Source organism: Diabrotica undecimpunctata, chromosome 2 (assembly GCF_040954645.1).
Source record: "Diabrotica undecimpunctata isolate CICGRU chromosome 2, icDiaUnde3, whole genome shotgun sequence".
Lineage (NCBI taxonomy): Eukaryota > Metazoa > Arthropoda > Insecta > Coleoptera > Chrysomelidae > Diabrotica > Diabrotica undecimpunctata.
Window position 1 is genome coordinate 122,461,466 of NC_092804.1, and position 14,205 is coordinate 122,475,670.

Below are 14,205 nucleotides of genomic sequence, written 5' to 3' on the forward strand. Positions count from 1 at the left end.
GAATAAATTTCTTTACGATGCATCTTCTGTTCCAACGTTAGGAGTCTCAGCAGAAGCTTAGTACGCATTTTGAATTTGTGTCATAGTTTCTTTATTATTATCCATATGTTCAATAATGGCTCTTAATCGATTGTTTTTTCGAACCATTTGGGTCCCTTTTTGAGACCATTTAAGTTACTTTTGAAATTCACAGGCGCCCGTCATCCTCATCATCCTGTTTCCCGCCCAAGAAACGTTCATACCACTCAAAAACTGTGCGACGGATACACAACCATCCTTAATTGATTTTTTATATCTTATCGACCGTCTAATAAGTAAACTAGTGAGCGGGATGGTTTTCGGTCAAAAAATAAAACGATTCTATTATCTCGTCAAACTTGATATTTCTGTGAAAATTTGATACATTCTTCTTGTCTATTGAATTTGTTTAATTTCCCATCTTTATTCTAGCGCGTCGGGATGCCCTATAGCAAACAGAAACAAAATGAGAGTTTTGGAAAGCGGTGGATCCGTTGAGCAACATAAGGCTGCCGTAGCTGCTGCAACGGCAATGAAATTTGAGGGTGTTAATTGCCCAACGCCGGGGTGTGACGGAACTGGACATATAAACGGTTCTTTTTTAACGCATCGGTCCCTCAGTGGATGTCCTGTAGCGGGTCAAACAGTGAAGAAGTCCAAATACCCGGAGGATATGCCTTTTTATACTAAGGGATATACAGGTGGGTAATGTTTTTCCAAATGTATTTCTTATAAAGCATCTGCTACATTTTTAGAACATGCATATTTTAAAACAATTACTTTTACACTGTAATTCTTGAAGATCTCAGTCAGTTACGAGAAGAAAAGAAAAACAATCTAAGATGTTAACTATTCGATGTATTAGCGAAAACGTTTCGCTTTGTATTTACAAAACAGCATCAGTCCATATCTGTAAAAACAGAGCTGCTCTTAAAAGTAAAAACAGTTCTTGTAAATTAAATCGAGAATGCCAAATAAAAAATGGTATTTCAAGACTACAAAAAAAAATAATCCGTCAGCTTTATCTGTCTACATTTTTATTTTTACGTAATCTTTTGTTGTCCATCAATTCTAATATCTTACCTATCATCCATGGAGTTTTAGTTTCGTTGGCTTCCTATTATTATGTCCAAGTTTCCCATTTTTTGTTACTTTCTTTATTTGTGGTTAGCTTTGTTTTGTTTTTTCGTTAACTCTCAACTTTAACTCTTCTTTTATTCTTGGGTGTTTAAGGAGAGGCTTTCATTTTTTTTAAGCAGACCTCAATAAATTTTAAGATTACTGGATTGTGATCTGATTCCACGTCTGCTCCCGGATATATTTTTGCCGATTTTTATGGAATTATGGTATCTCTTGCTGATGATCATATAATCTAATTAATTTCTAATAATCATCTCTTTAATCTGTTTGGGGGACTTCCATGTAAATAGTCTACGGACTGGTAATTAAAAATAGGTATTTATCACTACCATGTAAAATTCTTAACAGAATTCCGCCAGTCTTTCTCCTCTCTCGATTTTACTGCCTAGTCCGAACTTACCAATAAATTCTTGAATTGTATATATTCCTAGTTTAGCGTAAAATATACCAATATTATCGTTATATCTCTCGTATAAGTAATATCTAGCGCTTTATCTAGCTCTACTTTATATAAGATAAAAACAAAACCGGAAACAGAGTGATATAAACTACTATTAGCTGCTATCGCCACGCTGTTGTAGTAATGCATTTCTACATTTCCAAAGTAGTATTTTTGACCCTACTAATTTTGATTTCACCAGATTCAGCCTACAAGTTTTGTATTACTTTGTGCATCTTCCCTGCTTGATAAATAAAGTTAACATTCCAAGTACCGATCACCAGTTTTCGTAGCATTTGGTGTGGCACAGGGGTTTTGCCTGATGATGACCTGAGAGTCCCTGCGTCATAGTTATAATATGCTTCTCCTGGCGAATTTTTGTTTTTAATATCCGGAATCAGTAAATGTTTTATTGTTATTAGTCACAGCCATGATAATTGAAAAAAGATATCCATAACTTTGATGTAGTGATTTCTCAATGCCTTCTTTGACCTTATGCCACTGACTGGATCCTTGAATCCTAATCCTAAACCGGCTCTCGGTTAGCTCTACTCTTGTTAGCTCCTCCGGTCACAGCTCTTGACCAACAAGAAGGAATTACTTATACCGACAATTATTAGGTTTCCTTACCGTTCCAGAAAGGGAGGAATCCTACTTCCGCTGGGTGTACTACACCGAAGACTAGCTTCTGTACCTTTATGGCCAATAGTAGGGTACAACTATTGTACGTTTATCGCTACAAGTTAAGAAAGTTGTTGTTATTTCATCAGTAACCCTGGATATGGAGCTTTTACAGGGTAATATCAGCCGGGACAGATGGGGTCCTGTTTTTATCGTTTTTTTTTTTCCTCGATCACCTCTCACATCTCTTCAGTGATAAGACTCCTGGCTTGAGACAGGCATGATGTAGTTAAGTGTTAACTAAAATCTGCTAAAATATGAAATAAAAAATTGTATAGTAGCCCAAAATACAGAAACTACTTCGTAACAATCTTTTTGTTTGAATTATGGGTTTTGTGTATGTTTTTGTAAAAATCTTTTCACAAAGTGTTTTTGCTTATTTCTTTTTTGTTGCATCTGTCTCATCTGATTTCTTTATTCTGACATATTGGCAAACAAAAGCGCCAAAGCGACTTATAATAACAACTCTTATGAATTCCGGTGCAATCGAAACGTCAAAACCATAATTATAAAATGTAATTTTTTTACCATCAATCGTGGCTTAATCCTTTATAAACATAATATTTATACATTTATATAAATTCGTGATTAAAAAGTACCTTCTGGTTTATTATCAAATTCACATTGAAGAAATTGGTACTTACTTTGTTCGTATGTCGTATACTGTATTCCGTACTGCCATTTTTGATCTCTCATATAGATCGCTTGTCTTTTTTTTTTTTTCGAACAATATCTACTTTTCCTTTGCTTTGAAAGAATATGCATATTTTGTTTCCTTTTTGTATTTGTAAATACTATCTGTCGTAATGTTTTTAATGCAGCAGCTATTGTATTACATAAAGAATTATTAAATGATAACTATTTGGATAAATGAAGATACATTTCAATATTGTACCTGTTGAACAAATAAAAATGGCTTTAAAGGTCCTCCATTAATTTTTTCTAATTAGACAGACTCCAACAAATTTGACACAAGTTATTGTGCTTGAGAATTCAATGGTTTACCAGGCATACTTTAAATATAAAAACCCTTGAAAATATATCATATCACTCCGTTGACATGTTTTTAGCCAGATTTAAATAATGTTATTTTGAAGGTTTTTCATCTTCTTCTTCTTTTTACGTAGACATGACTCTGTCTGTGTTTCAATGTGCCCTCAGTAAGTTGTCGTTCTATTATTTTTATGGTCTTTCGACTGATCGTCTTCGTATTGGGGAACCGTCTATTGCCGTCTTTACTACTCTATTTGTTGTCATTTTGCTTATATGATCGTTCCATTCTACAATTCTATTTCTTACCCAGTCCTTTATGTTCTCCACCTTGCATCTATGTCGTATATCTGTACTTATAGCTTTGTCACATAGTGTTTTACTACCTATTTTTTAAAGTGTTTTCATCTCTGCTGTGTTTAACATCCTTTTTCCTCTCTGTGTCAAGTCGTGTTTCTGCCACGTATGTCATTATTAGTCTTCTAACTGTTTTGTAAATTCTGCCCTTCATTTCTTTGCCGATATTTTTATTTCTCCATGTTTGTTCTATTCACTTGATCTTCCATTTCTCTTTCGACTTTTCCGTAGCTAGATATTAAGATGCCTAGATATTTAAACTTCATCACTTGTTCTATTATCTGACCTTCTAGCATCAAATTACATCTTAGTAAATTTGCTGTTATACCCATGTATTTTGTCTTTTTTGGAGAAATTAACATTCAATTTTCGGGCAGTTATATTAAATTGGTGCAGCATACGTTGTAAATTATCTTCACTCTGAGAGAGTAGTATTGCGTCGTCTGCATAGCAGATTATTTTAAGCTGTTTTTCTCCCATTTTGGTATCCTTTTTTAGTTCTTATTTTTTTTTTATTATTTCATCCATAATCAGGTTGAACAATAGTGGACTAGAGGATAGGAAATCTCCCTGCCTTATCACATTGCCAGCTTTAATAGGGTCAGTTAGTTCTTGTTTTACTTTTATTGTGTTGTTTTGGCAGATATTTTCGATCGTTTTAATTATTTCTAGAGGTATCTCTCTTGCGTACAATAAATGGATAACGTCCTTTAATTTGACCCGATAAAATACCTTCTTTAAGCTCCTTTAAAATAACCGGCATAATACCTGCATAATATACCGGTTATTTTAAAGGGTAGAATATATTATTTCTTCTCATTAGCTAATAAATAAAAACTTACCCTAATAAATCGTCATTATAACAACTGTTTGTTAAAATAAATAAATAATATATATATATATATATATATATATATATATATATATATATATATATACATATATATATATATATATATATATATATATATATATATATATATATATATATATATATCTTTTCAAAGTACGAAAAAGAATTGGATATTTAAAACACGAAAATAATTAAATAATTTATAACCACAATATACCTAAAACTGTCCGAAAAAACTTACAATTGCCAGTAGGTGAATTAATCACTGGCCATCGTCATATTGCTATTTTTATTTAACTTTGATCTAGGCTGTTGTGTATGGAAAGGCAACTTAAGTTCATCGTTTTAGTTTCTGTGAAAAAAAAAACAATACTTGAATAATATCATGCTTGTGCAAAGATCCAGCGGATGGACTTAAGCAAGTTATTCAAATAAGTTTCCCACTTTGTAAGTGTTTTACATAGCTCCATTATTGGAGTTTATCACTTCCTATTCTCAATACCAAATAAATTATAATTAAAAATGCATCTAAGGAGCTTTAAATTAATTGTTGTGGGAATAGTATGGACTGGCTTTAAACAACAACTGTCAAAATCATAAATGAAAGATTTGACAAAATATGTCAATAGCATTAAATTTTTTAGATGTTTTATTAAATAGTATTTTGATAGCTTGTCAGAAAATAATGAAAATTGACTAATTTTAATTTATATCAAGCTGGTACTTCTTTTCATTATTTATTATAAAATATGGTAGTAAATGGTTGTCTTGAATAAATGGGTATATTTGCATTACTATTAATATTCTATAATACTATATAATAAGTATTTTGAGTATTTTTTATTTTATTTTTCTACACAAAGTAGTATTAATAAAAATTTGAAGTTATAGCAAGATGCTTTATAAAACATAGTGAATACAACACCGATGATATTATTTGTAATATTGTGAATGTCATGATATATTCTTCTTGATTTATTTTCCACTGGACTAAAATTTATTTCTAGACGTCTTCTTGCAGGTATAGAACAGGGACCTAATGGAGGAGAAGACCTTATGACCCTGGAGGCAGAGATCTCCGAATTACAAAGAGAGAACGCCAGGGTCGAGTCTCAGATGATCAAACTGAAATCGGATATAAACGCAATGGAAAATCACTTGGGCCAAAACGAAAAAGTAAGTAACAGTCAAGTGAAGTTACATGCGGTCTTAAGAAAAATCATTTATTTCATGTAAATGTGCAACTATATTAACTTTTACAAAAGTTTATGAATCGAAATAAATAGCTTATTTAACATATAGCTACTTCATAAGGATTAAAAAAATTTCAATCGCAAGTTCAAAATTTTCATTTTCTTAGAGGGACTTCTTCGTTTCTAAAGGTCGGTGAAAGATTGTGACAAATCTTTCTCTATTCTGTGCAGCTTTCAATAAGGATTGAGTATCAAGACCCTTTCACTCTCTGGTGTTTTTTAATCATGAACATCTCCTACCTGGACCTCTGCTTCATTTAATTTTCCCCTTCATCAATAACTTCAAGAGCTCTTAATGTCTTCGCCGGTACACATGTCCTAAATGTCGATAATGTTATGAAGTTTTCTGTCATTGCCCATTTTATACAATACTACCTGGTTAGTGACATTATCTGTCTATGGTATTTTCAGGAGTCTCCTAAAAATTCACATCTCCAAGGTATCTCACCTTCTCCTAGCACTTATCATTGTTTTTTTTCCTTTACTGGTGTTGATTTTAATACCAAAGGATTTTTCTACTACTGCGTCTAGAAGTCGTACAAGTCCTTCCGGGGTGTCCGCCGAGATGACAGTACCACCGGCATATCTTATGTTGTTGATCAGCCTTCCGTTAACTTTGATGCCTTCTTGGATGTTTTCATATAATTCAATGACATTACATAATATTTACACTCTTTATTTTACACAGATGATGAATCCGTCATTCAAATTAATCTAGCTATAATATTTTACGGGTAAATGTAATTTTTCTAGTTTTTTTTTGGAACCGGAACTAAAAAACTAATTTTATAATTTTCTGTATAGGATCCGTACAAGATCCCACTGAAGGATCACTACGTTAATAACGTAGTTCATCAAACTCACATTTTTACATGCATTTAAAATTAGGAGAATACATTGATAATAGGTTGTCAGTCAAAAGTGGCAAAAAAAATAAAATCGTTTATTTATTTTTTAAATAAAATACGCTACTCATGACGTATACGCGTGTTTTTTATATCAAATTAAAGCTATGTTTTTCTTAATACGTTGATATAAGGTTGCTTGAGAAAACATGGTCGAAAATTAGGGTTGCCAATTGTTAAGAATACGAGGTATCAATGATAAAGTAAATTAGAGTTAGCGCGCATCTACACTGATTTGACAAGTGATGATATGTATATTTATTATATATCTATCGATGCATGCTTTAAAATATCACAACTGACACTTCAAACCAGCATCGTTGCGCGCTAGCTGTCTTTTACTTTATCTTTGATACTCCAATATACTACCATTTTTTTCAAGCAACCTTACATCATCATATTATTAAAAATTAAGCTTTAAATTGATATAAAAAACATGCATCTACGTCATGAGAAGCGTGTTTTATTTAAAAACTAAATAAAGAAAATAAAATTGTTGTTCAAAAATTAATTACAATTAATTGAATTAAAAATATTACGGCCACTTTTTTACTGGCAACCTATTGTCAATGTATTCTCCTAATTTTTAATGTACCTATGTAAAAATGTGAGTTTGATTAACGACGTTATAAATTATTATCTACATTTTGAATGAAGTGACCCTGCAGTGGGATCTTAGACTAGTAGTATAATTTTAATGTTTTATCCGAGCCCGTCAACAGTTTTTCTGTATTTGGGGCGGCTTAGCTGTAGTAATCCTCACACAAACAGATAAAAAAAACGTACCATAAAAAACTAAAGGATAGATTTTTTAAACAAAATGTATGTTTATTCTTTAAAACTACTTTTTATGGTTAAAATCAGATCACCAGGTCATCAGATTTTTAATTACTTTAAATGGTACTTTAGTTTATTGAATTTTATTAAAATTACATATTGCAATAAATCTCGTATTATGAACGATGACATAGAATAATATAGAAGCTATATATGTTTGACAGCCCTGAAATTATACAGATATTGCACTTCTTAACAAAAGTAAATAAAATCTAAAAATCTTGAATAAAAGTAAAATAACATTGAGGTTGTAAATTGAAAAAAAATCTCCCATAGAAGACTTTTTCTTAAGACCGCATTATAATTCTATTCTTACATTTTTTTCTAACGTTGCTTTACTTATCACGCGTCACCATATTAACAAGTCATAAGTGATGTGAATTTTATATTATAATTTATTATTAATATATATTATTCTTATTAGAAAAAATATCGGACGTTTTATGAAAAATCGGTACACGATTGGACTTTTATGGTTGCCTAAATTACTTTTTTCTATATATTTATTTTTAAATGAAATAATTTAACATACGTAATATATAATATGTACCTATGCTTTAAAAAATAATTTTTGATCAGTATTTATATTGTTTATGAATCTATGCACACGTTTTTTGCAGATGGTATAAGAGATACAAACATTAATTAATTAATGACTCGTATAACATAAGTAAATCAACTATACGAACTAAACTTGAATATAAAAAGATCAAATACATTATCGTCAGTAGACACCTATATATAAATATATAGGTGTATACATATAAATTATTAGCTATTGGTTAATAATCAAAAAATTAAAAAAGTCGGGAGCAATGCACATCTGAGTGCCAATGCAAATAGTGCATGGGATCATTCTACAGAGATAAAAATAACGGATACCAAAGTCCAGATAGCATTCATTAACACGAACTCAATTTTTAAAAAGTCTAGAGCTGCTAACTAACAACAAAAAAATCAGCTACTTGAATCCTACATATATAACTCCGGTTTTCCTATATGGAACGGAAACTTTGACCCTTTTGGGGGCTGAATCTTTTAGGAAGAAGCTGAAGGCTCTTGAAATGTGTTGCTACGGAAAACTGCAGATCGTATGAAGTCCTCTAGTATCCTTAGAATAGGAAAGGAACCTAAAATGCTTACCAATAAAAAAACGGAAATTACACATGAAATATATGGTTGCCTCCAGCTGGTTATTGAGGTGAAAGTGTTTGGTAAGAGAAGACTGGAAAGATGACATTTTCCAGCTGCATTAATTTAATATGACAACCGCAGGCCTGTTTCGAGCGACTGTAAGCAAAGTCAAAATTCCATGATCAAAATATCGAATCTTGTTTTTTTATGCCATTAAATCTATTTAAACTGTTTCAAACTCGAAACTTTTTCAAGAATTTTTATAAGCTCTTCTTTAATCTTCTTTTTCTAAAAAAACATGGATTTATTTGTATTTATAATGGAAAAAACAGGCACCTAGTGCAGCACATTCTGGCTGTAGTAAAGGTATATTACTATCTAAATGTTTAAATGTTTAGTTGTGGAAATATATTTTTTCCATAAACAACTAAACATATCTGAGTAGTGTTATGTGTTTTTCTACCGTTAATTGCTGATCGAATTGAAAATGTGCAAAGGAAAGGAAGGCACATACTATTAGGAATGATGAATAGAACTTTGGTATACTTTTTTGTTTCTAATTTATTCATATATTCATATTCAAAACTAATATCAGCAAACGTGTCTGTACAACCTATTAGATTTACTTAGTGGTTGTTATTGTAAAGCGATTTGATTATTTTTTTTTATTAATGTATTAATGTGAGACCATTATTTAATTTTATTTACTAAAATTTCACATCACTTATATTGTTTTGTCTTCAGTCATATAATATTATACTAAATCTAAAACTAAAATGTTGCTTACAATTAAATATATAGATTTGGTCTCTACGTTTTCTTCAGTTTTTATTTTATTTGGTGTTAAGTTATTTTGTAAAATCCTTTCCTCTTGATTCTAGAGATATATAAAATTATTTTTTATAAAATATCCTTTATAAAAATATTCCGTAAGTCTCCTATGGATTACAGAATTGTATGTTTCTTTCCAGAAAGACTATGAACTAGTCGTCATAATGGATTTTTTTTTCCTTATTGAACACCTTCTAATGTGTTATATCTATTTACTAATTTCACAGTTGTATCACAAACTGTTCTCTTTATAATTCGTATTTTCCCATATTTCAGTATTTTACTCGTGACATTTGATTCTATCTATTCTACATGATTTTTTACATTGTTTTCCATTTTTTTTTTTTCAATTACTTCTAAAAGTATTAATATTGACAATCATGTAAAAATCTTCATCAGAATATCTTCATCAGAAAATCTTCATCAGAATATTTAGGCTAAGCAATTCCATTTTCTAAATAATTCTAAATAATATCTCTTAGACCTATTAAATTTCCATGTTTTTTATTCGAGTTGATATGCAAAGTTGAGGCAAGTCTTAAATCGCGTTCAGTTTGTTTTACTAACAGAGCATATAAAACACCGTTGAATGTACCTAATATTTTTTAATAATTAAAAATGTATTTTAATCTATTAATGCGATATTACTTACCGTATACTTTAACTAGTTTCATTATTACTGTATTAGTCAAGTACCTCAGTAAATAATAGGTATCTTTAACATATCGCATAACAATAAAATATTTTCTTTTTCAAATTAATACTGAATTAGTATCATTTTATATGACTGTAATAATGAAAAAAGGAACCTAACGCATAGTTTCGTATCCTCACCACAGCAACGCTATCGTAAAAAAGCAATAGGACCACACTAACCTTCCTTCCCTTCTCTCCCTTCTTCACCAGGAAACCCAGGCGCTATCGCAACGTTCCAACAACCTGAACGAGTACTACGAGAGTCTGCGTAACAATGTCATTACACTTCTGGAGCATGTTCGACTGCCCGGTGCCAGTTCTGGAGGTCCAGGTGGTCCAACTGCTGAAAAAATCGGTCAAGAAAACTTCGATTCCTATTTGAGCAAGCTGCAGACATTGTGTACGCCTGACGGATACTGTAGTGACGAGAACAGACCTTTGTATGAGACTGTGAAAAGCGCTTTGCAAGATTTTACTGTACTGCCAACTCCGATTTAAAAGTGAGATCATCCTGAGACTATGGACTCTGCGTTTTGTGAGTAAGGCAGTTTTTGGATGGTAATATGAATTATATAACTGGCTTACAAAAAGTTGTTAATGGTTTTCATATTCCAATTAAAATATTATCTATCTATCATTAATAAAGTCTTAAACAAGACTTTCCAAGTTTTTAAATTTTTAAAACGATGTTCTATGTATTAAACTTTTGAAACGAACAATAAAATGAAAATCACTTCCAAACTTTTTGTACGCCTCCTGTATTAACAGTTTTCATATTAGCTTTAACATAAACTGCTTTTGTCTCTTTGCAAAATAGCCCCATCTATACGTCAAACGCTGTACTAACAGAAATACCTATTATGTATTTTGGCAATTACTTCTTTTATGTTACAGAAATCTATATAATAGTTAAATGAGAAAAAAATCAATATCTTTTATAGTAAATGAAAGTAGCCAATAGTGTCAAAGTGGTGGCTATGAGTGACATCTCTTAAACAGAAGCATAAACTAAAATTCTGAAGCTTTCCTTTTAAAAGGAAACTACAGTCTGAGGTCCAAAAATGTAAGGTATTCTTTATTTGAATGACTGTATTATAATTATTTTTAAATACAACTGAAATAACTAGATATACCTACTATTTTCGAACTTCTATTACGGAAGTAATTTTAATAAGAAGTATATTTAGTAGATAAAATTTTCATACTTTTCTAGAAGATATAGGTAATTACTTTTTAACTACATTATTATAGTATCTTTTACAATAATAATTTTAATCGTTTCAAACTTTAACAGTAGATGGAGCCACTATAATAATAAATACCTACATTTTTAATATTTTATCTACTTAATTAGTCCAAGATTCAAAAGTTATGAAATGAATGTCAGTAATAATATTAATTATGAGTAAAAGGTGCCCATTTCAAAATACAACGTACTTATTGGTCAATTATTAATATAAACCTAGCCCCTAGGTTTGTTTTTGTTCCACTTTTAGTCCTTTTATAAAAGCCTTTTCTCGCATGTTTCGAAAAATTATAATCTCTTTATTTAGCAGATACACTATTTTCTTCAGCCCCTGTTATACAAGTATTGAAACAATTAAATGCTGTATCTGGTTTTACTTTTAAAGTTGTAGTTGTTGGTGGCTCCAATATTTCAACTAAGCGTTCAAACCAAGAATACTCTCTGATAAAGTTTGAAACCAATCGGGAATGGGTAGATTAGCTTCAAGATCACAATTTTCTGTTCCTTGTGATACAGTATTCATTGTAGGCCATAGATTTTTCCATGATGATTGGATTAGATCAGGTGAAACAGAGCTCCATGCTTGAATGAGTGAGAATACAACATCCTAGTCTGATCTGTTGATTATCTCTGAAAAGGAATCTTTCCGCTACGTATCGAGGGACGTTCGCTGCTTCTCGAAGTGCTCAGTTGTGAACAGCTTAGTTCTTCTTTCTGTTCGTCTTGCAGGTCTGTCTTATGCGAGAGATGCGTATGCCAGGAAGGGCAGTATGGTGAGCCGTGTTTCTGTTCTGAATGTTAAATTGCTTCTTCTCTTAGGCTTCTGATATTGTTTTGTCCCAAACCAGGATCCCGAGGTACTTTGCTTTATTTGACCATCCGATAGGAGTGTCGAACATATCTAGTTGTTCGGCTTGTACGCCACATGTGTTCTTAAATTTACTCTAATTTTCCAATGTATGCATCATTCTTCTAGGGCGTCTAGTGCTGTCTGAAGGTTTTTAGTTGCAATGTCTTCGGAATTCCAACTTCGGATAGGACTTGGCGAGGTACGAGGAGAGTAGCTCTGTTATGGCATTGTTGCGGCTTTGTTACAGCTTTGCTTTTGTCTAGAACTATGTACTGTCTATCGTTAAAGCCTGTTGCGATGGATTCTGTGGGCCTGAGTATCTAGTGTTTGCTTGCGTGTTTGGCTCTAAATCTCAATCTAAATTGGGCTTCTGGTAACACTTGTATTCTTTCTATTTCCTCTTTGAGCCTTAAAAGTATCACTCTTTCAGCAATCTTGCTGACTGCTTGCACTGAGCTTATTGGTCTGTAGTTCTGTGGAAAATCCTGTTTTTACTAGTTTATGGATTGTAATCCATCGATTAAGGAATCCTGAATCTTATCAGTGCGTTTATTATGTTGTCACATAAACGACTGCGTTCGCTAGTAGGTGGTTTAACTCTGGAGCCGTAAAGTAACAAATAAAACAAATAAATTGCAATAAAATGGACTACTGGAGACGAAGTACCAAGATTTTAAGGTTTTAATATGTCAGAAATGATGAAATTCAAAGAATTATAAATGTAGAGGGTAGTGTAATAGAAAAACTAGAAAAGAAAAGACTGATGTGGTATGATCATTTAGAAAGAAGAAAAATTTCTTACACTATAACTCTTTAAGATCTCAGTCGGCAGTCAGATAAGAGGAGAAAAAAAAAACAAAACAAGCTAAGATGTTAACTATTCCATTGTCGTTGTTTCTTATATACATAATTTTATTTCAATGTTGATTCGTAATATTATATTATATTGGTACAAGAAATACATTTAAATTTTTCTGCATTGTTTGGACTAAGAAAATGAGTAAATCTAGTAAAAAAATGTGAACAGGTTTTGATATTTCTTATAACTACTCTCTACCTGCCATTCAGTGAAAACATATATAGATTTCTGTTAGTAATTGCCCCTAAATTAATGTATTTCAGTTGTATTCCCACATGTACGTAAATTTAAATTGTGATTTCTGTAAATAGCTAAATATACATAGCGACAAGAAAATAACTGTAGATATATGCCATACGCGTGTCGCTATTGGAAAACTCATTGTATCATATACCTTAACTAATTGTACATAGCTCGATATTTATGTTTGTACCTATATGTAAAAAGTTCGTTAAGCATATTTTTTAGTTAGAGATTTGTTTGGTAGGTGGAAATTTGACGACGAGGTAACAAGTATTGTCTCTTAACAGAATAATTTATACTTCATTTATAGACTATTCGCTATCGATAAATGTATGCAAATTTATTGGATAGCTGACAATAACTAGTTTCTTTAAGCCAGTCGAATATTATGTTCTATAGGAAAACTACTGATACTTAAAATATCCGCTAAAATACGTAAACTTATGAAACTTATTATTAAATTCCAACATATGGTCAGTAGAAAATTAAATAACAATGAAAAAAATTAAAATCAATCGTTCTCTTTATTAGCCTTGATATTTAACAGCTAAGTTACACAGCTGACAAGTATAGTATAGATCTGGTCAGCAATATCAAAGCAGACAATGTCTGCCTGCAGCAGGCAATTCATATGTTCAGGAAAATGATAATAAATCCGTTAAAACGATCACAGTAAAAAGTCTTTTAATTATTTACTGTGTATAGTTCTTTACTTTTTGATTGTTGTAGAATTTCTCTTTTGCACTTTGTCGGTAATTTTAAAGTAATATTTTTTATTTGTGTTGGTTGCATAGTTCCTATTAGGTATAGTGTTTTTGTAAGATGAACGAAAAAATAACGTTTCGATGTGAAATAAAATGAACACAAGACTAA

The 14,205-nt window shown here is 31.3% G+C and overlaps 1 protein-coding gene across 1 annotated transcript in view; it reads left to right on the forward strand.

The window, feature by feature from the left end:
- LOC140434832 (uncharacterized) overlaps positions 1-10,755 on the forward strand; it is a 742,586-nt gene extending 731,831 nt beyond the window's left edge. Inside the window, exons 18-20 of the mRNA XM_072523397.1 lie at positions 451-719; positions 5,500-5,654; positions 10,345-10,755. Coding sequence (XP_072379498.1) covers positions 451-719; positions 5,500-5,654; positions 10,345-10,632 — 712 coding nt within the window. The 3' untranslated portion in view covers positions 10,633-10,755. The remainder of the gene's footprint in view (positions 1-450; positions 720-5,499; positions 5,655-10,344) is intronic.
- Positions 10,756-14,205: the final 3,450 nt, after the last annotated feature.